The sequence below is a fragment of the Theropithecus gelada genome, chromosome 2, assembly GCF_003255815.1.
Source record: "Theropithecus gelada isolate Dixy chromosome 2, Tgel_1.0, whole genome shotgun sequence".
In the NCBI taxonomy this organism is placed as follows: domain Eukaryota; kingdom Metazoa; phylum Chordata; class Mammalia; order Primates; family Cercopithecidae; genus Theropithecus; species Theropithecus gelada.
The window spans coordinates 157593917-157619044 of NC_037669.1; the positions used below are offsets into that span (position 1 = coordinate 157593917).

The following is a 25128-nucleotide window of genomic DNA, read 5'->3' on the forward strand; positions in this document are numbered from 1 at the left end:
TTGGCAGAAACTCTACCAGCCAGAACAGATTGGAGGCATATTCAACATTCTTAAAGAAAAGAATTTCAACCCAGAATTTCATTATCTGGCCAAACTAAGCTCCTGAAGGAAGCACCATATATGGAAAGGAAAGACCGTTACCAGCCACTACAAAAACAGACTAAAGTACACAGACCAGTGACACTATAAAGCAACCACACAAAAAACTGCAAAATAACCAGCTAACATCATGATGAGAGAATCAAATCCATACATATCAATACTAACCTTGAATGTAAATGAGCTAAATGTCCCAATTAAAAGGCACAGAATGACAAGCTGGATAAAGAATCAAGACCCATTGGTATGCTGTCTTCAAGAGACCCATCTCACATGCAGTGACATACATAACAGAAGATGAGAAATAACCAAAATCAGAGCTAAGCTGAAGGAGACTGAGACACAAAAAACCATTCAAAAGATCAACAAATCCAGAAGCTGATTTTTTGAAAAAATTAAAACAGACCGCCAGCTAGACTAATAAAGAAGAGAGAAGATTCAAATAGACACAATCAGAAATGATAAGGAAGATATCACCACTAATCCCACAGAAATATAAACAACCATCAGAGAATACTATAAACACCTCTATGCACATAAACTAGAAAATCTAGAAGAAAAGGATAAATTCTTGAACACATACACCATCCTAAGACTGAACCAGGAAGAAACTGAACCCCTGAACAGACCAATAACAAGTTCTGAAATTGAATCAGTAATAAATAGCTTACCAACCCAAAAAAGCCCAGGGTCAGATGGATTCACAGCTGAATTCTACCAGATGTAGAAAGAAGAGCTGGTACCATTCCTGCTAAAACTATTCCAAAAGCTTGAGGAGAAGGGACTCTGCTCTAACTCATTCTATAAGTTGTGCATCAACCTGATACCAAAACCTGGCAGAGACACAACAAAAAAAGAAAACTTCAGGCCAATATCATTGATGAACACTGATGTAGAAATCCTCAACAAAATAATGGCAAACCTAATCCAGCAGCACATCAAAAAGCTTATCCACCATAGTCAAGTAGGCTTCATCCCTAGGATGCAAGGTTGGCTTGACATATGCAAATAAATAAATGTGATTCATCACATAAACAGAACTAAAGCCAAAAACCACATGATTATCTCAATAGATGCAGAAAAGGCTTTTGATAAAATTCAACACCCTTCCATGTTAAAAACTCTCAATAAACTAGGTAATGAAAAAATGCACCTCAAAATAATAAGAGCCATCTATGACAAACCCAAAGCCAGTATCATACTGAATGGGCAAAAGCTGGAAACCCTTGAAAACCAGCACAAGAGAAGGATGCCCTCTCTCACCACTCCTACTCAACATAGTTTTAGAAGTCCTGGCCAGAGGAATCAGGCAAAAGAAAGAAATAAAGGGCATCCAAATAGGAAGAAAGTAGGTCAAACTATTCCTGTTTGTAGACAACATGATCCTCTATCTAGAAAACCCCATAGTTTTGGCCCAAAAGCTCCTTAAGCTGATAAACAACTTCAGCAAAGTCTCAGGATATAAAATCAATGTACAAAAGTCACTAGCACTCCTACACACCAACAATAGTCAAGCTGAGAGTAAAATTAGGAATGCAATCCCATTCACAAATGTCACAAAAAATAAAATACCTAGGAATATAGCTAATCAGGGAGGTGAAAGATCTACGGAAAAAATAAAAAACACTGCTCAAAGAAATCAGAAATGACAAAAACAAATGGAAAAACATTCCATGCTCATGGAAGGAAGAATCAGTATCATTAAAATGGCTATACTGCCCAAAGCAATGTACAGATTCAACACTATTCCTATTAAACTACCAAATGACATTCTTCACAGAACTAGGAAAAACTATTTTAAAATTCATATGAAACCAAAAAAGAGCCTGAATAGCTAAGGCAATCCCAAGCAAAAAGAACACAGCTAGATGCATCACACTACCCAACTTCAAACTATACTACAGGGCAACGGTAACCAAAACAGCATGGCACTGGTACAAAAACAGATACACAGACCAATGGAAGAGAATAGAGAACCCAGAAATAAGGCTGCACACCTGTAACTATCTGATCTTCAACAAAACTGACAAAAACAAGCAATAAGGAAAGGACTCCCCATTAAATAAATGGTGCTGGGATAACTGGCTAGTAATATGCAGAAGATTGCAACTGGACCCCATCCTTATATCATATACAAAACTTAACTCAAGATGGATTAAACACTTACATGTAAAGCCCAAAACTATAAAAAACTCTGGAAGATAACCTTGGCAACACCATTCTGGACATAGAAACAGGCAAAAATTTCATGACAAAGACACCAAAAGCAACTGCAACAAAAGCAAAATTTGACAAACGGGATCTAATTAAACTAAAGAGCTTCTTTACAGCAAACAAAACTATTAACAGAATGAACAACATATAGAATGGGAGAAAACTTTTGCAAACTATGCATCTGACAAAAGACTAGTATCCAGCATCTATAAGGAACTTAAAGTTGCAAGAAAAAAACAAACCACCCCACTAAAAATTGGGCAAAGGATATGAACAGACACTTTTCAAAAGAAGGCATACAGGCAGCCAACATGCTCAACATCATTGATCATAAGAGAAACACAAATCAAAACCACAATGAAATACCATCTCACACTAGTCAAAATGGCTATTATTTAAAAGTCAAAAAGTCAAAAGGCTATTATTCAAAAGTAACATGCTGGCAAGGCTGCAGAGAAAAGAGAAAGCTTATACACTGTGGGTGGGAGTGTAAATTAGTTTAACCACTGTGGAAGATGATGGTGATCCCTTAAAGTTATAGAAACAGAAATACGATTCGACCCAGCAATCCCATTACTAGGTATAGACCCAAAAAAACTAAGTCGTTCCATCAGAAAGAACATGTATGTTCACCACAGCACTATTCACAAGAGCAAAAACACAGTATCAACCTAAATGTCCATCAATGGTAGACTAGATAAAGAAAATGAGGTACATATACACCATGGAATACTATGCAGCCATAAAAAAGAATAAGACCACGTCCTTTGCAGGAACAGAAAACCAAATACTGCATATTCTCATTTACAAAAGGGAGCTAAGTGATGAGAACACATGGACACATAGAGGGGAACAACACACACTGAGGCTTACTGGAGGGCAGAAGGAGAGAATCAGGAAAAAATAACTAAGGGGTACTAGGCTTACTACCTGTGTGATGAAATAATCTGTACAACAAACCCCCGTGACACAAGTTTACCTATATAACAAACCTACACATGTACCCCTGAATTTAAAATAAAATTTAAATTAAAAAAAAAGGAAAACCATCACCTTTCTGACTACAACGCTTCACAATCACTCTCATTTGGCTCTCTTCTTTCACTAGAATCACCTATATCCCTTGAGAACCCACAGCCACAAGAAAACGCTTTGCCAGAATGACCCTGTGACCCACTTGAATATCCCTGTTCTTGAGAGTCACACCTAATGATTCCTCCTTCCTGGATTGATCTGAATTTCCCTGATCTCTTGGCACTTTGAGTCTTTTCATCCATCACTAACAGATTAGATAAATCCCAAATTACATATATCCTGTTTATTGATAAGAAGAAAGGTAGGAAGTAAAATGTTTTTAAGACAAGGAGCAGTAAAAATTATCTCCAGGCAAATTTGTTAATTAATAAAGAAATGCAGATGACAGTACCAGATCCAAAAGAAACAAGGAGAAGAAATACAATGAAAAGAGACTAAAAGATAGAGCGCATGTTTGATTTGCAAATCAAAATGCCAGAACAGCTCCTCCAAGTCTGGCTGAAATGTCATTTGTACACACTACATAGTTAAAGTGAACTGCAAAAAGTCCATCCTCAAAAAGGTAAAAAGTATTCCGGAAAAATGATTCTGAAAAAACACTAAAAACAATAATATGGAGTTCAATATCCCCCTCCCAGAAAATAAAACTTCAGTAACACTGAAAGGGAGAAATGAGAGCTTCAATTTACAGTTAGTTAGACTATTGATTCTTATGCAATACTAAGTCACTGATCATTAAACAGAAATGAGAATATTAGCTATTAATGAAGGTAACAAAACTAAGACATTCACAGATCTTCTAGTACTTCCTACTACAAGAGTTCTAGAATAAAACAAAGTGGAAAAAAATATGCATGTAAACAGAATAGATTAATATAAAAGAAATAAGCGAAGTATAAAAATACAAATGCACTTTGTGTAAATGTAAAAAGATAAATGTGAAAAGACAAGGACATTTAGTGTTTAAAGCAGAAAGCAAACATGCTAAGTCATGTTCAACCATTTCCAAACTTTCAGGTCCAAAGGGGAACAATCCAGAATACCCATGGGAAAAAATACACAAAATGTATATTTTCTACTACTCAAAATGGGAACTGACTGTTGCTTTTTAAAATAAACTTAAATTGAAAGTAAATATTTGCACAGAAAACTACAGCTCTCTTTTTGATAAAACATTGAGCTGTTTCATACCCCTATAGTAACTTAGTATTATTAGTCTTTTAACTTTTAGCCATTCTGGTGTATAAAATAATTTGCATTTTCCTAGTAACCTGTGAAACCAAGCACCTTTTCACATGCTCACTGGTCATTTTGATATCTTCCTTTGTGAAATGACTATTTGTCTTTTGCCCATTTTTCTACTCAGTTAACTTAATAATTTATAGATGTTCTTTATCTTTTGTTGGTCACATGTTGTAAATATATGAAAAGTTTATTATTTTAATATAGTCTAAATTAGTAACCTTTTATCATTTTTTTTAAGAAATCTTTCCCTACTCCAAGACACTTTCTCTTATGTCGTCTAGAAAATTTTCAGCATTTCACATTTAAATTTATAATCCATCTAGAATTGAATTTGGTGTATGGTATAAAACTAGAAGTCAAAATCTTCCTTTTTCCCGCGTGTTGTTACTCAGCTGATCCAGTGCCATGTATTGAAAAGACTCCCCACCACCCTGCAGTGCCATCTTGTCATGAATCAAATGTTCATATACGTGGGATCTCTGTTATGGGACTCTTTTACTCTGTTCCACTGGTCTGTTTTTCTATCCTTGCAATACCACACTGTCTTAATACAGTTTTTAATAAATCCTGTTTTCTAGTACCCTAAGTGCTCCACCTTAATTGATCTTCATCAAGATTGTTTTGGCTACTGCCATATAAATTTGAGAAACAATCTTGTCAATTTTCACTTTAAAATATACTGGAGTTTTAATTAGAATAATACTGAATTAATAGATCAAAATTGGAGAAACCAATACCTTTAAAATACTGAGTCTTTCTATCCATGAACATAATCTATTCTTCCATTTATATCAGTTTCAATTTCTCTCCATAATTTAGAGGTTTCTGTATAGAAGTCTTGTACCTCTTTCATTGGATTTACTGTATTTGGTGGTTTTTTTGATACTCTTGTCAAGGGTATCTTTTTTAACCTCATTTTTAATTGCTTTTTGCTGGTATAAAGAATCAATAAATTTTTGTATATTAACCTTTAACTCAGCAAACCTACTATTTCATTTGTTAATTCTAAGTTTGTCTACATAGAGTTTTTGGGTTTTCTGTGTACACCAACAAAGCACATGCTAAATACTGTGGTATTTCTTCCTCTCTAATCCTTATATCTTGTATTTATTTTTCTTGCTTTATTGCACTAGCTACACCTCCACTACAATAACAACAACAAAAAAAGTGGTGATACTGGGCATCCTTGTCTCATTCACAACCTCTTAAGGAAAGCTTCTAACGGGTTACATTAATTGCTACCTGCTAAGTTTTTTATATACCATTTTACTAGATTAAGGAAATTCCCTTACATTTCTAATTTTCTAAGGGATTTTAATATTTATCACAAATGGATAACTGAATTTTATTAAATTTTTTTCCTGGATTGAGATAACTATGGTGTTTTTTCCTCTGATAATGTGATGAATTATATTGATTTATGAATGTTGAAACAACCTAGAATGCCTAGAATAAACCTAAGTTAGTATGTAATATCTTTTCTAAATATTGCTGGATTTAGTTTAATATTTTGTCTAACAGTTTTATATTAGCATTCACATAAGACTGGCCTGTAATTTTCCTTAACTGCTATGTCCTTGTTAAGTTTTGAAATGAAGATTATGATGCTTCATAAAAGGAGTTAGGAAAATCTTATCTTTTCTTCTGTTCTCTGGAATATTTTATAAAAAATTGGTGTTACTTATTTCTTAAAATATCTGGTAGAATTCATCAATGAAGGCTATTGAGCCCAAGAGATTTCTCTATGAGCAGGTTTTTCAATAACAAATTCAATTTAGCTGGGCATGGTGGCTCATGCCTGTAATCCCAGCACTTTGGGTGGCTGAGGCAGGCAGATCACCTGAGGTCAGGAGTTTGAGACCAGCCTGACCAACATGGTGAAACCCCACTTCTACTTAAAAAAAAAAAAATGCAAAAATTAGCCGGGCATGGTGGTACGCACCTGCAGTCCCAGCTACTCGAGAGGCTGAGGCAGGAGAATCGCCTGAACCCAGGAGGCAGAGGTTGCAGTGAGCCGAGATTATGCAACTGCACTCCTGCCTGGGAGACAGAGTGAGACTCCATCTCAAAACAAAACAATCAAAAATCAATTTAATAGGGTACTGTTCACATGTTTCAACCTTTCTTGTATGCTGTGCTTTCCTTGGGATTTTTCTATTACATCTAAATGTTTTACTGCGGGGAGGGGGTACATGGTCATAGTATCTTTTTATAACCCCTTTACTATTCAGAGGCTCTATTATGGTTTCTCATTTTAATTGCTAACATTAGTTATTCTCCCCTTTTTTCTTAATTAGTCTTTCCAAGGTTATCAATTTAATTACTTTTTTTCAAGAATAGCTTTGTTCATCTTCTTATACATTTGTTTTCTATTTTATTAGTTCCTGTCTTATCTTTATTACATCTTTTCTTTCTCTTTTCTTTGGTTTTAATTTGCTGGGACTTTTTTGTTTTTCTTGAAATGGCTACTTAGATCACTTTTAGCCTTTCTAATATATATAATTTTAGCTATATATAAAATGTATAAAATGTAGCTATATGTATACACACACAGCTAACATTCTAGGCACCACATTAGATGCATTCCACAAGTTTTGATACGTACCATATTTATTATCACTCAGTCCAAAATATTTTCTAATTTTCATTGTGATTTCTTCTGATTCATGGGTTATTTAGAAGCATATTGCTTAATTTCCAAGCTTTTGAGGATTTTTCTGGTTGTCTTTCATTGTTCTGAGTTCTAGATTAAATCCACCTTGGTCAAAAAACATGACTCCAATCCTCTGAAATATGTTGAGACATGCTTTATGGCAGTAGTGGTAAATGGTCCATATTCACTTGAATGTGGATTCAGCAGTTATTAGGTACAATGTTCTATTTAGGTTAATTAGGTCAAGTTTGTTAATTAGGTTAAGTTTGTTAATCTTGATCAAATCTTCACCTTAACTGAGGTTTTCTCTGCTTGTTGTATTAATTGAGAGCTATGTGTTAAGTCTTCCATGATTACCACGTACTTAATTGTTCCCTTAATTCTGTCCATTTTTATTTGTATATTTTAAGGTTATGTTATTAAGTATTTACAGAATTGAATTAATAAAGCAACCTGGTTAATTGATCCTTTCATAATTTTTAAGTGTCCCTAGATCTTTAATATTGCTTCTGGCTTTGATGTTTACTTTGTCTCATGCTAATACAGTTACATCGGTTTTCTTGTGGAAGTTTTCTCATGTCATATCACTTCCAAGCTTTTACTTTCATTTTTTAAAAATGTCCTTCTTTTTACATTCTTCAAATTTAGCAAGTTCTTTTCCCAATCTCTTGAGATGAATCATTTTCAGCCCTTCCTCTTTTCTAATATATGCTCTTGTGGCTATAAACGTCCCTCCGAGACATTTTATCTGCATTCTGTAAGTCTGATGTTGTATTTCCATTTTGAATTCAAAGGATTTTCTCATTTCCATTGTGATTTCCTCTCTGATCCATGAATTATTCAAAACTTCATGTCCTAATTTCCAAATATATGCAGATTTTCTAGTTATCTTTTTCTAACTTATTTCCAGTATGTTCCGAGAACATACCTGTGATTTCAAGCTTTTGAATTGTATCAAGATTTACTTTATGGCCCAGCATATGGTCAATTTTGGTAAGGGTTTTGTTTGTGCCAGATAAGAATGTGTACTCTGAAATTCCGTTGTATTATATTCTATATAAATAAATTAAGTCAAGTTTGCTGATCATGCTGTTCAAATCTATATTCTTTCTTATGTTTGTCTCTTATTCCATCAGTTACTAAGAAAAATGTGTTAAAATTCCCCCCCATGATTGTGGCTTCATCTGTTTTTTCCTAGTTCTGTCACTTTTCACATACAGATAAAAGACAAAGAGGATTTTCTTTTAAAACTATTTAATTAGATATTTACATTAGATACTCAGATATTTTCATCTTGGTTTGAGTCCCCCCCGCAAAGTGTAGGCTGAGACACGGACTTCAGGGTAACTGAAGGTGACCCCAGGAAGCACAGTGAGGACACAGGGAGAGCAAGGCAGAGAAGGAAGGAAAGCTAATAAAGGGTATGCTATTGAGCACAGTAAGCATATTACTGAAATAAGCAGCTGGTGATGAATTCCACTGGGAACCCACTAAGGAACCAGATGGTATGTTTCAGAATCGTCCCTCTGAGGGATGGGAAGTTGGAGAATTCACCTAGTCCCTCAATTACTTGAACCTTCACCTAAGACCTAAGAGTGTAAACTCCCTGACACTTCCAGATTTCATCTGAGCAGCTTTCCAAGGCCCCAAAGAAACATAATATATGACAAGCTTGTCCAACCTATAGCCCACGGGCCATATGCAGCCCAGTACAGCTTTGAATGCTGCCCTACACAAATTTGTGAACTTTTTTAAAGCATCACAAGATTTTTTTTTTTTTTTTTTTTTTTAGCTTATCAGCCAGCATTAGTGTTAGTGTATTTTATGTGTGGCCCAAAACAATCCTTCTTCCAATCTGGCCCAAGGAAGCTAAAAGATTGGAAACCCGTTATAGTACATACTGGCAGCGCACAAGGACCTATATGCAATAGCTAAAATGAAATCAGGAGGCAAAGAGGACATACTACAGGGCACAAAGAATGTCTGCTAAAGTTACATATCCTGAAATTTCACATTTTCTCATTATGAAGTGTTTTTCTTCACCTTGAGTAATGCTTTTGGCCTCTGCTCCAATTATACTTTTTCTGATAAGAATATAGTTATACCATCTTTCTACTCAAACTGCATGTTATATATTTTACCTTTTAATTTCAATGTTTTTGTATTTCTATAAACATTAAATAATAATTGCATTTGTTTATCTGATCCAGTTCGACAGTTTTTAATCTTTTAATTAAGCCAGTTACTGCATTTACATTTAACAAACCTATTTTGATTTAAAGCTGTCATCTTGTTACATAATATTTGTACTAATAAGCTCTGTTCCTTTTTCTCTTCTTTCTTGCCTTCTTTGGGACTGATTACTTTTCTTATCATTCCATTTTTCTCTATTAGCATGTAAGATATTCTCTACTAATACATATTTTTAATGATTTCAAGATAAAAACATGGATTTGTGACTTAACAAGGTCTAATGTTAATTAGTAATTTTACCAATTTCCAGGCAACCCAAGGACTTAGAAATACTTTAATTCCATTTATCCCAACCTGACTTAAATATAACACCATTGCCACCATAATTTTATATATACGTTAAACTCAAAAGGCAATTACCGTTAGCTGGGCACAGTGACGTGCACCTGTAGCCCCAGGTACTTGGGAGGCTGAGGTAGGACTGCTTAAGCCCAGGAGTTTGAGTCCAGCCTGGGCAACATAGCAAAACTCCATTTATTATTGTTGTTTTGTACAATCAATATTCATTTAGATTCACCCATAAATTTACTACTGCTTTTCATTTCTTCCTGCAGATCTGAGGGTCAATCTGGGATCACTCTCTTTCTTCCTAAAAAACATTTTTTAATATTTCCTTAGTGCAGATCTGCTTGTGACCAATTCTCTCAATTTTTGTTCATCTGAAAATGTCTTTATTTTACCGTTATTCTAGATACAGAATTCTCGTTCGGTAGAGGAAAAAGTCATGTTCTTTCTTTATAGATATTTTATTGTTTTCTGGCTTTCACTTTTTTGGCTGACAAGTCACCTGTTAAGAGCTATTTGTAGATAATCTTTTTTGTCTTTGATTGCTTTTCAGATTTTTCCCTTTGTCTTTAGTTTTCAACCATGGTAACTGTTTCTTTTTACTTATCTTGCTTGAGATTCTTGGACTTCTTAAATACATGGCCCTCCTCACCTTTGGCAAAGTCTCAGCCAGTTATCTCTTCAAATATTGCTTGTGCCCATTCTCATTCTTTTTTTTCCTTCAGGGATTCCAAAAACACGTATATTAGACTTTCTTGTTGTATCCTCTTTCTCATATCCTTTCATCCATATTTTCTATCATTTTGCCTGTGCTTTATTCTAGACATTTTCTTCTGTCACATCATCTAGTTCACTAATTATCCCTTAATCTTTAAGCCCTTAATTTCAGTCATTCTATTTTTCAGTTCTAAAATTTCCACTAATTTATTTTTACAGTTTTTAATTCTTTTTTGAAATGCTCAAGCTTATCTTTCAGCTCCTTGAACGCAATAAACATTGTAATTGTAATCTGTGTGCATGATGACAAATATCTAGATTTATCATGGGTCTATTTCTATCTTCTGCTGCTTCTACTATTTTTCATTTGTGTTGTCTTGTCTCCTGGTCCATGTTGTCTGAGGTTATTTTCTGAGCAAGTACCAAGCATTATATTTGCAAAATTATTTGAATAATCTGAAACCTAGAATGGTAATTTTTCCTTTGGAGAAAATTTACATTTGCTTCTTCCAGGTTCCTGGAAGCCCTAGCACTTTGGAGATGCCTGGGGACAGTAGCACTCTTAAGTTTAATTTAAACTGATTTCAGGGATTTAGATGTTTGAAGCTGAGTGGTTTTATCAAGAGGGCCTGTTCTGGTCCACCCTTACTCCTAGGATGCAGACTTTCAGGGTCTTTAGCCAAACTGAGGAGGCGTTCAGAACCATCACGGACCCTTAGCCCCTTAACGTTATCAAAAATACCACTCAATCTTTTATCCTCTTCGCTGCTTTCTTTACTTTCAGTTAATAATGGCCCCAAACCCTGGACACACCTCCCTGAACCTCTTGCCCAGCCCAGATCCCAGCCTGGTAATTGTTCACCATCCTGATACATTTTGCTTCAAGCCAAAATTTTTTTAAATCTAACGTAATATTTGTCCTCAGTGAGTGGACTGGCCCAAATTACCTACTCTGCCATTACCAAAAATTAAAGTCTGAAATAATTCATATTTAACTGTAAACATCCTGAGGGAAATTTACTTCTAAAGCTGATTTCTACAGCCAGTCAAACTTCCAATCAGGCCTGAAAACAGAATAAAGATTATTTTCAGATATACAAGATCTCAAAACTATGCTCTATCAAAATGGAAATGTAAACATATAAATATGGTGACAGAGAATGCAAAGAAACACAAAGAGAGGAGCACAGAAAACTTCCAGAATAATGGTGAAGGGAGTTCTCACGATGACAGCTATATTCTTGAAAGCAACCTATCCACATTGGAGAATGGCAAGCTCCAGGAGAGATGTCTTCACAGGGAAAAGAAATGAAAGAAAAGAAAATGGACAGATTACTTGCCATGTCTAAACACAACGACAGAAGATTTACACCTGTGTCAGAGAGTTCAGAAACAATCAATGGTAGGTATGTTTAAAAAACCAAATGAAAGTGAGACAATTAGTAATTTCCAGGAAAACAAAAAAACAGTACAAAAAACAAGTCTGCTTATTACACTACCTGACTCAACTATGAATAATATTTACCATTTTAATGATATAAATGCTGAATACTGATCTAACAAAAAATTAAGATATACACTCCTGGAAGGATGAGGGGATGATAATTGTATGTAAGACAGCAAAACCCCTCATCTTTCATAGTACCAAGTCATTAAACAGCTAAAATTATAAATGAAAATATAGCAGTAAAAAAGGTTCCTTGGAAACATAGAGAAAATGCCAAAAGAAAGAGTTAAAGGCTTGAAATTACTCCTCACAGAAGTAAGAATCCTAGGTTCAGAGGGGTGGGGAAGATTACTATTTTTTCTTATGAGCCTTGTAGAATTATTTTTCTTTTTATTTACTGTGACAAGTATAAATATTAAAGGTGAAGAAAAGTTCAGGAATATTAAATGCTAATAATGATGGAAGTTACTTGTCCAAGGCCATTCAGCTGAAAAGACGCAGGGCCAGGACTCCAAATTTCGTACTCATTTCATAAAGTCAACCTGCCCAGTAGGGAGCTAGAAGATAATCACTGCAGGAATGTCCATTAAAACCAACCCAGTGCCAACACTGTAACCAGAAACACAGAAAGCCTTAACTTACAAAATAAGTTGCTTATATTAGTGATCCACCAAGTATGATTTGCAGGTGGGCTGAAGTTATTCACAGACAGCAATCCCGCGTAAGAAGCCTGAGGCAAAGTGTAAATCAAGTATGTCATGAAACACACCGTTCAGTGTAACTGACATTCTTACAAGCAAAATTTTCTCAGCGAAAGATGGATATACACTGATTTACATTCCGGTGCAAGCTTTTAATCTCATCATGGACCTGTGATTTGATTAGCAGTGGTTTACACCGTAGGACTAACTGCTTCTAGGTCTGTATCTTTCAAACAAATAAGAATGACTGATGTGGTTTGACTATGTCCCCACCCAAATCTCATGTTGAACTGTAGTCTTCAGTGCTGGAGGGGCCTGGTGGGAGGTGATTGGATCAGGGGGCAGACTTCCCCCTTGCTGTTCTTGTGATAGTGAGTTCTTACGAGATCTGGTTGTTTAAAGGTATGTAGCACTTCCCCCTTTGCTCTGTCTCCTCCTCTGACATGTGAAAATGTGCCTGTTTCCTCTTCACTTTAGGCCACGATTAAGTTTCCTGAGGCCTCACCAGCCATGTTTCCTGTGCAGCCTGTGGAACTGAGAGTCAATTAAACCTCTTTTCTTCATAACTTACCCAGTCTCAGGTAGTTCCTTATTGCAATGAGAGAATGAACTAATACAATGACAAAAACATAAAGCCCTATTTTCTAGTTCCTATATCATATACTGCTCAAATCGGAGTATGAATGTGTTATAACACATACTTGAAAGAAGTGTTTTGATTCTGGAAAAATTTTATCAATCTCCACCTCTTTTCTGAGTATGGAGAAGTCAAAAAGGCAAAGAGTAGAACTCCACAGAGAAGTCAAGGGAAGAAGATCAGCAAACTTCTAATTAACCAAGCACAATTGCTTTGCCAGGAACATCAGCAAAGGGGACCAAATGAAAATACCTGTCAAAGGTGACAAAGTGCTCTGCCCAAAGAGGAAGGCAGAGTTCAGTGACAACAACCTAAAACCTCAGAAGATACCAATCCCTCCATTACCCTCTAAACTGCTACCCGTTAACCTGATTCACCAGGACATTCTGTGTCCCTGGTGCCAACAATTAAAGCTGAGCACCAAAGGCCAGAAATTAGATGCACATAAGCACCCGTGTGCCTTCGCCTACCCAAAACAAAAGGACATTCCTAGCACAGCGAAAGAGGCCAGAATTCGGAAATCATTAAAAAAAAAAAAAAAAAATCAAAGGTGGACAAGGGGTAAACATCCCTGAAAAGTTCTGAGGAGACACATCCTCCTGAGGTGGCTCTTCCTCCTGGGGGGGTGCTGCCTGCCGTGGAAGAGTCTGCTGCTCTCCTTGAAGAAGTTAATACGGCTGTAAGACAACTTCTACCCCAGGTGCTTTGCTGGCCTCCAGGGCCAGAACTGCAGCCAGGGTGGGACACCAGAGGCAGAGGAATCTCCACAAGAGAAGACCATGGGAGAAGTCTCCCTGTAGATACAGATGGTTGGGTTCACCTCCAGTTTCATGCTAGACAAGCCTGGGCTCCAGAAGAGTAAGAACGGAGAGTGAGTGCACTCTTCTTGCTTACTGCCTCCCAATTTTCCACCTGCACCTTAAAGACAGTAAGTTGTGCTCCAAATGTGTTCACAGATATAAGGTCTTAATAAAAAGCATCCAGTGGGAATAAAATACCAGAAAAAAGGCACATATATGGTAATTAATAGTAGAAAGACTCAACAGTCAATTCCATGGTCATGTTGCTGATAAGTGAACTCCGGTTCTCTCCACACCTGCTTACAGTCCATGCAGACTGGTAGACTACAGGTGTTAGATTATGACACGCAGCAGTGTCTGCTGCTTCACTGGCTGAGATATAGATTCTAATTTTTAAAAATGATAAAACATTTCACAAATTACCATTAATTCTAGTTAATACATAGAAAAAGTCATTTATACTAGACTTCTAAAATAGAAATGACTTCAACAGCTCTTTTAAGTGAAAACTTCTTCAGCTGAGCACTAACAAACAGTAGTTTGCTCCTGTGCTCAATTTCCCTCCCTAGCATACCAACAACTCTAGGAGCGCCTTCATTCCAATTGTAAATTTCATAAAATGCAAAGTATTTTAAGGCAGAGAAAGGCTGTTAATTCTCTCCCTCCCCAAAACACATGATTTTTAATATTCAAAACAATATTTGTTTTATTAATAACCTGAGACTTCTATGATTTGATTCTAGGACAGAAACACAAGGCACTTTGTATTACTTCCACCTAAAATTGTTTTGTGCATCTCTGCTGTTTAAAATGTTTAAGGTTGTTCTCCACTCATAAATACATATTAAATGTATATACACTCATAACCTGTTGGTGGTACAGGTTGAATCATTTGCTTTTAAAATCACTTTATTTAGGTATGATTGACATACAAAAAGCGGCACATATTTAATGTATCCAACTGAGTTTAACTTTTAATTTTCTGTGTATTTCCTAAATTGATAGTCCCATGTGTCTTGGAACAGATCTGTTTTTTACTTGTCCTGTGTTTTAATGGCAGTCTCCAAAATTGTCTTATTATTACAAGTAGGGGATTTGCTTTGCCCCTTTAATGAAGATATAAAAATAATGCACTGGAAAGAGTGGTAGAACTGGAAAATTTGTAACCATCATGATTACTTAATAGGTTTGGGAAAGAATCCCAAAAATGTTAAAGCAAGAGAAGAAAGTTTGTTGACAAGTGATATGGTTTGGGTCTGTGTCCCTGCCCAAATTACATGTGGAAGTGTAACCCCCCAATGTTAGAAGTGGGGCCTGGTGGGAGGTGACTGGATCATGGGGACAGATTTCCTCATTGGTGCTGTTCTCGTGATAGTGAGTTTTCCTGAGATCTGGTTGTTTAGAAGTGTGTAGCACCTCCCCCTTCACTCTCTCTCTCCTGCTCCACCATGTGAAGACAGGCCTGCTTCCCCTTTGCCTTCTACCATAATTGAAAGTTTCCTGGGGCCTCCTCAGAAGCCACTATGCTTCTACAGAACTATAAGCCAATTAAACCTCTTTCCTTTATAAATTACCCAGCCTCAGATATTTCTTTATCACAATGTGAACAGACTAATACAAGAAGCAAGACATTTTCATGATCTCATAGTGTTGTTCCTTCCTGCCCTTCACTGGTTGTTGGTGGTCATAATTTTTCAGCACTATAATAAACACATTTGTTCCTTAAAAAAAAAAGAAAGAAAGAAAGAAGTGTTGTAATGCAACACAATCTCCCAGACGAATTCTATGGAATAGATTCCCATTACTAGATTATCTTCAGAAACCTACTTCTAGAAACTTAACCAACTTTCAGCAGCCCCATCAATGAAGTAGCAAATTGACCAGACAGCTGCAATTCTAAATCTCTTGTATGTCCCCAGGCCAAACTTAAAATCTTCAAATCCTTACCATGGAATCTATCCATTTAATCCCTTAATCTCTCTGAATTTCTCTTTAAGAGAAATTTTGATGTCGAGGGCATTAAGTAATGGCAATAATGCCCATGATATTAAAACTAAGCCACAGGAATAAGTTCAAATTTAGCATCACAGTGACTAAATATTATCATAATCACAATTCTTTAATGAGTTTCTAACAAAATAAACAATCTATTTATCAACCAGAAAACCACTTTCATTTCAACTTGCTAAACAGAATTTTGTTTTGCCCTAAGAGAAACAAAGTGCTAGCTAAGTAGCCTACCATAAAAGGAACACTGACCCTGCCTAAATTACGATTTTTTAAAAATCAAACATGATTATTCACTGTACTTTTGCATCACCTTCTGTATTTTTGCATTGTGTGTAATTTAAAAATATATTCTCAAAGGTCTACTCAAATTTTAAATTAATTGCAATTTAGCAAACAGCATAAGCAGAAAACTTTGATACAGTCAGTGTTACCATGTACTACTTTGACCCAAAGTACAAATGGCCAACCAAGGAGAAATTTTCTGGGTAAGCGTAATAACATTTTTATCAAGTCAAACTCTTTCCTTGTTACGGGAAACATTTCTAAAGTATTCTTAATAAGTTTTCTCAACAAAATCACAATCTCAGTGTGTACCATTCACAGAAGTGTACCTGAATAAGCTGATGACAGCCTTAATGAATGGTGATCCTGCTGGTAGGAAAGGTCTTCAGAGTGAGAAATGGGACCAGTGCTTCCCTATAACTCGAACTCTTCCAATCCTTCTGAGATTGACATCCACACCAAAAATTAAGAGGCAACCCTCACACATAAATGCTTTCTACTTCCCTTCCAATATTCTGAGTATTCCTCCTAATTTACCAGCTAAATTTATGAGAAGGCAACCAGCAAATATTATTAAACTTTTCCCCCAAATTACCAATATCAATGAGTGGTGGGACTGCAGGTAATTTTCATTTTCTTCTTTTCTTTCTTCTCCCCTAATTTTCAACATGGGTAAACATGGTTTTTTTTTTTTAAAGGGTTCTCTTAATTTTACTTCAAATCTAACCAAAAGAGGCAAATTCTTTAATTTGGAACTTGTTGTGTAATACTAGCCACACAGTGAAGCCAAAAACAAGTTTCATGAAACTCAGTGAATGTTAATATGAACATGTAATATGATGAAGGTTAGACAAACAATGTGTGGTACCCTTTTACACTTTCTTAAAGAAGTTATGGGCTGGGCGCGGTGGCTCAAGCCTGTAATCCCAGCACTTTGAGAGGCCGAGACGGGCGGATCACGAGGTCAGGAGATCAAGACCATCCTGGCTAACACGGTGAAACCCCATCTCTACTAAAAAATACAAAAAAAAAAAAACTAGCCGGGCGAGGTGGCGGGCGCCTGTAGTCCCAGCTAATGTAGTCCCAGCTGCTCGGGAGGCTGAGGCAGGAGAATGGCGTAAACCCGGGAGGCGGAGCTTGCAGTGAGCTGAGATCCGGCCACTGCACTCCAGCCTGGGCGACATAACGAGACTCTGTCTCAAAAAAAAAAAAAGAAGTTATGTATATATTACATGTAACCAAGGTAAAATGATCCTTGAAATAAATGCTAATATTCTTACACATTTTCACAATGAATTTTTCTTCTAAAAGAAAACAGCAAAAGTATAATAAAAAACAATAAAGAAACTAACTTGGTATACAAATTATTTCTTCAACAAATATTTAAGAAACACATTTAATATAAAAGACAACATAAAAATATCAAGAAGAACAAATAAATAGCTTTACCTCTTTATGTGTCACATCCAACTGACCCCTAAGAGTCTTAAGTTCCTGTTCACGGATTTTCAAGCAAGTTTCTAGAGCATGTGTCCGTCCTTCCCATTCAGATTTTTTATGAGCCACCATTATGTCAATCTGTTTCATGAGCTCCTGTAGTTCTGCTTCACACGATGTCAAAAATCCCCTATAAAGAAGAACAGATCATTAAGAAAACAGAAGATATGTTCAAGTGGCTTTTCATCTTTTTCCTGTAAACATATAGCAGATGTAAATCTACCTGAAGTAAATAAATGACATTAATAATGTCAATTAATAAATTACCAGAAGCAAATAATAAGATTTCTGAGCTTTTGCCTTTTATTTATTTATTTATTTATTTGGAAACAGAGTTTCATTCTTGTTGCCCAGGCTGGAGTGCAGTGGCACGATCACGGTTCACTGCAACCTCCACCTCTCAGGTTCAAGCAATTCTCCTGCCTCAGCCTCCCGAGTAGCTGGAATTATAGGCATGCGCCACCATGCCCAGCTAATTTTTGTTTTTAGTAGAAATGGGGTTTGCCATGTAGGCCAGGCTGGTTTTGAACTCCTGACCTCAGGTGATCCACCCGGCCTCAGCCTCCCAAAGTGCTGGGATTACAGGTGTGAGCCACCGTGCCCAGCCTAAGCTTTTACTTTTAATGCTCATATTAAGATGATTACTTATTTCACAGAATATCTTGTCTTCCCCTCATAGCCAACCTAAAGCCCAAGTTGTTTGGTTAGGCACAAGACTGATGTTTTAAGTCTGGTTTGTGGAGCCAGGCTGCCACAGCTAACAAGCGCCTCTGTAATATATTAGGGAAGCTTTCAGGAAGGATCCAGACAAGCCTATATGTCACATTTTCATCTAGCTAAAGGAAAAAACCTTGGAAGAAAGTAGACTATCATGCAGGAAAGTGATAATACAATTTTAAGAGCTGCTTCAAGAAATTCATCCTTCAGCCAGATTTATTTCAACCATTTCTGCCCATCTTTTTGTCAGAAACTTATTGTAGTCTACCTTACTATTGTAAACTTACTGATATCCTGGCATTTCAGGAGATGCCAGATGTTGCTGAGAAACAGAACTGGACACGGACATACTAGATTCAAAGAGGTTTCCAGAAATGGCCACAGACAGCTATCCGTAAGGCTTAAATACTTTCAAAAACCACCTTTCCTTAGTGTGACAGAACCTTTGTACTTTTGCTTCTTAAGAGTAGAAAACTCAAGATAGGATGTAGGCAAACACCTAGCTTCACACTGCTGTGATGAGGCAAACAACCCAAACAAAGTCCCCCCAAAATACTGTGACTATGACATGGATCAACTTAGCTTTTGCTCAACACTTTTGCTTCTGTACCCAAAGCACAATATGGTCAGAGACATAACTCAGATAAGCTTTTTAAACTGCAGTGAAAAGCTTAAGATCAAAAGAAAACTTACCACTGGGAGTCCACACACACCACTTAGGGGCCCACCACTACTACCACACACATTGTCCAAGGCACTGGTGATCAGCCTGGCCCCTCCTTCCACCACTAGGTGCCCTGGAAAAAACCCACCTTGACCACTGCCAGCACCTATGCACATCATCCAGGGACCTCGGAGAGGCCTGCCTCACTCACTACTGCCACCACTGGTGCCTGTGCATGTCATCCAGGGGCCTGGGGGTTGATCTGCCCTGCCTGCTACCACCGGTGCCTGTGCATGCCATCTGGGAAGCCTGAGGACAGGCCCATCCCACCTGCCACTGCCATCACTGACTGGTACGTGATGACCAGTCTGCCTGGTGTCCCTATCCCCAGCAGAGCCTTGCCATAGCCTCTACTAACCACCACAGTCCAAGTCACTGAAGAACTCATAGAAAACACTGATACTGATTATGGCTGGAAAAATCATATAAACTACACTCCTGCACCCACTGAGAATCAAATCCAAAGCACCCTACCTGACCAACATTATAGATACACCTACAGGAAAAAAATTTTCCCTATGAAAGCCAATCCATATAACTGGAAGAAGTGACTATTACACCAGATACACAGAAATCAATATAAGGACACAAGAAAAATGAAAAAGGAAAGAAAAATAACACCTCAAAGGAACACAATAATTCTCTGGTAACAGATCCCAAAGAAAAGGAAATGTATGAAATTCCTAAAAATAATTCAAAACAATGTTATTAAATAAACTCAGTGAGATACAAGAAAACACAGATAATAAAAACAAATCAGGAAAACAATGTATGTTCTGAAAATGAAATTCAACGAAGAGATGGATATCATTAAAAAGAGCCAAACAGAAATCCTGAAACTGAAGAATTCTACAAATGAAATTTAAAAATATAATTGAGTTTCAACAACAGAGTAGAACAAGTAGAAGAATTTCTGAACTTGAAGATGGACCTTTTGAAATAACCCCATCAGACAACAACAACAAAAGAATAAAGTATAAAAAAGAATAAAGAAAGCCTACATGGCATATGGGAGACCATAAAGTGACCAAATATTCAAATTCTTGCAAATTCAGAAAGAGAAAAGATGGGCATAGGAACAAAAAACCAATTTAACAAAATAATAGCTGAAAACTTCCCAATTATTGCAAAAGATATAGATATCCAAATAAAGACAGCTCAAATATCCTCAAATAGATTCAACCTAAAAAGGTCTTCTCTAAGGCACATTATAGTCAAACTGTCAAAAGTCAAAGACACAGAATTCTAAAAACAGCAAGAGAAAAATATCAAATGTTCTGTGAGTTCCTCACATATAAGGATATTGCCATCAGACTAACAGCAGATTTCTCAGCAAAAACCTTACAGGCCAGGAGAGAATGGGGTGATATATTCAAAGTGCTAAAAGAAAAAACAAACAAAAAAAACTGGCATCTAAGAACACTATACCCAACAGAGCCATCCTTCAGAAATGAAGGAAAAATAAAGTTTTTCCCAGACAAGCAAAAAACTGAGATAATTCATCATCACTAGACCAGCTCTACAAAAAATGCATATGGGAGTCCTACATCATGAGGCAAAAGGATGATATCTGCTATCGTGAAAACACACAAAAAGTGTAAGACTCACTGGTGAAGCAGAAACACAAATGAGAAAGAGAAAGGCATCAAACATTATCACAAAAAAAAAAAAAAAAAAAAAAAAACAGAGAGAGAGAGACCAAATTATACAGGTAAACAATAAAGGAAGAAGAAAGGAATAAAGGATATACAAGAGCACCAGAAAGCAGTTAACAAAATTACAGGAGTTAAGTCCTTACCCATCTATAACAATCCTGAATGTAAATGGTTTAAATTCCCCAATTAAAAGATACAGAATGGTTGAATAGATAAAAAGCAAGATGCAACTATGTGCTACCTAAAAGAAACTTACTTCATCTGTAAAGACACGCATAAACTGAAAATGAAGAAATGGGAAAAAATATCCTACACAAATGAAAACCAAAAGCATGCAGGAGTACTCATTCCTATATCAGACAAAATAGACTTTAAGTCAAATAAACATAAAAAAGTGACAAAGAAGGTAATGATATAATGAAAAGGGATCAATTCAGCAACAAGATATTACAGGCTATAAATATACATACATCCAACACCAGAGCACACGGACATACAAAGCAAATATTATTAGAGCTAAAGAGTGAGAGACAGACTCCAATACAATAATAATTGGGGACTTCAATACCCCACTTTGAGCACCGGACAAGTGATTTAGACAGAAAATCAACAAACATCCAGTTTGTTCTACACTATAGACCAAAGAGACCTAAAGACATTTATAGAACATTTCATCTAACAGCTGCAGAATATACATTCTTTAGCACACAGAACATTCTCCACGATAGATCATAGGTTAGGCCACAAAACAAGTTTCAACAAATTTTTTAAAATCAAAATCATATCAAGTATCTTAAACCATAGGAAAAAAGCTAAAAATCAAGATTAAGAGAAACTTTGAAAATTGTAAAAATACGTGGAAATTAAACAACATGCTCCTGAATGACCACTGGGTCAGTGAAGAAATTAAAAAAGAAATGCAAAAATGTCTTGAAACAAATGAAAGTGAAAACACAACATACTAAAACCTATGGGATACAGCATAGGCAGTGCTAAGAGAGATGTTTATAGCAATAGATGCCTACATCAAAACAGTACAAGGACCAAAAAAAAAAAAAAAAAAAGATCAAAATCACACCAAGCATCTTTTCAGACCACAGTGGAATAAAAATATAAAAATAAGAATACCAAGAGGAATTCTCAAAACCACAAAAATACATGGAAACTAAACAACTTGCTCCTGAATGACTTTTGGGTAAACAAAGGCAGATATCAAAAAATTCTTCACAGTGTTAAGAGGGAAGTTTACAGCTCTAAACACCTACATTAAGATCTCAAGTCAACAACCTAAAACAATGTAATGTCACACCTAAAGGAACTAGAAAAATAAGAACTAAACCCAAAGCTAGCAGAAAAAAAGTAGTAACTAAAATCAGAGCAGAAATAAACAAAATTGAGACCAAAACAAATGAAATAAATGGTTGATAAGATTGATGAATTGCTAGCTAAATTAACAGAAAAAAAGATCCAAATAAATACAATCAGAAATGACAAAGGTGACATTACAACCAATCCCACAGAAGCACAAAAGATCCTCACAGACTACTATGAACATCTCTATGCACACAGGCTAGAAAATCTAGAGGAAATGGAAAAATTCCTGGAAAACACAACCTCCCAGAATTGAACCAGAAAGAAAGAGAAATCCTCAATAGATTAATGAGTTACAAAATTGAATCAGTAATAAAAAGCCTACCAACCAAAAAAAGCCCCAGACCAGACAGATTCACAGCCAAATTCTACCAGACATATAAAGAAGAGGTAGTACCAACTCTACTGAAACTATTCCAAAACATTGAGGAGGAGGGATCCCTCTCTAACTCATTCTATGAAACCAACATCACCCCGATACCAAAATCTGGCAAAGATACAACAACAAAAAAAGAAAACTACAGACCAATATCCCTAATGAACATAGATGTAAAAATCCTCAACAAAATACCAACTGAATCCAGCAGCACATCAAAAAGATAATCCATCACAATCAAGTGGGCTTTATTCCTGGGATGCAAGGATGGTTCAACATAGGCAAAAATCAATAAATGTGATTCATCACATAAACAGAATTAAAAACAAAAACCATATGATAATCTCAATAGATGCAGAAAAAACATTCAATAAAATCTAATATTATCCCTTCATGTTAAAAGCCCTCAACAAACTAGGCATCGAAGGAACCAACCTCAAAATAGTAAGAGCCATCTATGACAAACCCACAGCCAATATCATACTGAATAAGCAAAAGTCAAAAAGCATTCCCCCGAGACCTGGAACATGACAAGGATGTCCTCTCTTGCCACTCCTACTCAACCTAGTACTTGATGTCCTAGCCAGAGCAACCAGGCAAGAGAAAGAAATAAAAGGCATTCAAATAGGAAAAGAAGAAGGCAAATTATCTATCTTTGCTGATGATATGATTCTTTACCTAGAAAACCCTGAAAATTCTACCAAAATGTTCCTAGACCTGATAAACAAGCTTTGGTAAAGTTTCAGAATGCAAAATCAAGGTACAAAAATCAGTAGCATTTCCATACACCAATAATGTTCAAGCTGAGTACTGAATCAAGAACACAATCCCATTTACAATAGCCTCACATAAAAAAAAAAAAAAAAAAAAAAAAAAAAAACCTAAGAATACATCTAACCACAGAGGTGAAAGATCTCTACAAAAAGAANAATCTAAGAATACATCTAACCACAGAGGTGAAAGATCTCTACAAAAAGAATTACAAAGATGTAATACATAGGGTGATAGGATACACAGAAGCCCAAGCTTCAGCATCACACAATATATCCATGTAACAAACCAGCACATGCACCCCTGAATCTAAAAAATAAAAACAGTATAAAGACTTCAAATAAAGAACCTAAGGATGCACTTCAAGTACCAAAGCAACAACAAACAAAACCCAATTAGTAGAAGGAAAAAAAACAAAGATCAGATCAGAAATAAACAAAAGAGACTAAAAAACAATACAAAGAATCAATGAAACAAAAAGTTGGTTTTTTAAAAAGATAAAATCGATAAACTATTAGCTAGACTAGCCAAGAAGAAAGAGAAGACCCAAATAAATAAAATCAGAAAGAGAAAAGGCAACATGACAACTGATACCACAAAAATACAAAGGAACATTAGAGATTATTACAAACAACTATATGCTAACAAATTGGAACACCTAGAGGAAATAAACTCCTGGACACACATAACCTACCAAGACTGAACCAGGAAGACCAATAATGAGTGACATGACTGAACCAGGAATAAAAAGTCTCCCAAGAGAGAAAAGCCCAGGACCTGATGGCGTTACTGCTGAATTCTACCAACTTCATAAAGAAGAACATCAATTCTTCTCAAAGTATTCCAAAAAAGTTGAAGAAGAGAAAAATTTTCCTAACTTATTCTACAAGGCCACCTTTACTCTGATGACAAAAGCAGACAAGGACACAACAAAAGAAGACAACTACAGGCCAATATCCCTGATGTACACAGATGCAAAAATCCTCAACAAAATACTAGCCAACCAAATCCAACAACAAAACAAAAAGATAATACAGCATGATCAAGTGGGATTTATCCCAGGTATGCAAGAATGATTCAACATACACAGATCAATAAAAGTGATACATCACATCAACAGAATGAAAGACAAAAACCATATCATCATCTCAACAAATACAGGAAAAGCACTCGATAAAATTCAACATCTCTCCCTGATAAAAACTCTCAATCAAGCATAGAAAGAACATACCTCAACATAATAAAGGCCATATATGACAAACCCCCAGCTATCATTATACTGGATGGGGAAAAGCTGAAAGCCCTTCCTCTAAGAACTTGAACACAACAAGGATGCCCACTTCCACCACTCCCATTCAACACATAACTGAAAGTCCTAGTCAGAGCAATCAGGCAAGAAAAACAAATACAGGCACCCAAATTGGAAAGGAGGAAGTCAAATTGTTACTCTTTGTGTACAACATAATCTGACATACAGAAAAACCTAAAGACTCCACCAAAAAAGTCTTGGAACTGATAAAGAAATTCAGTAAAGTTGCAGAATACAAAATCAACATACAAAAATCAGTATTGTTTCAATACACCAATAACGAACTAGCTGAAAGAGAAATCAAAACAGCAATCCCATTTACAAAAGCTA

The 25128-nt window shown here is 36.1% G+C and overlaps 1 protein-coding gene and 1 pseudogene across 16 annotated transcripts in view; one reads left to right on the forward strand and one right to left on the reverse strand.

Annotated features, from left to right (window-relative positions):
- CEP63 (centrosomal protein 63) overlaps positions 1–25128 on the reverse strand; it is a 75586-nt gene that overhangs the window by 37583 nt on the left and 12875 nt on the right. For all 16 annotated transcript variants that reach the window (XM_025374952.1, XM_025374949.1, XM_025374950.1 and 13 more), the window contains one exon: positions 17828–18005. In XM_025374952.1, the coding sequence (XP_025230737.1) occupies positions 17828–18005 (178 nt within the window). The remainder of the gene's footprint in view (positions 1–17827; positions 18006–25128) is intronic.
- Positions 4094–14279, forward strand: LOC112618374 (annotated as a pseudogene).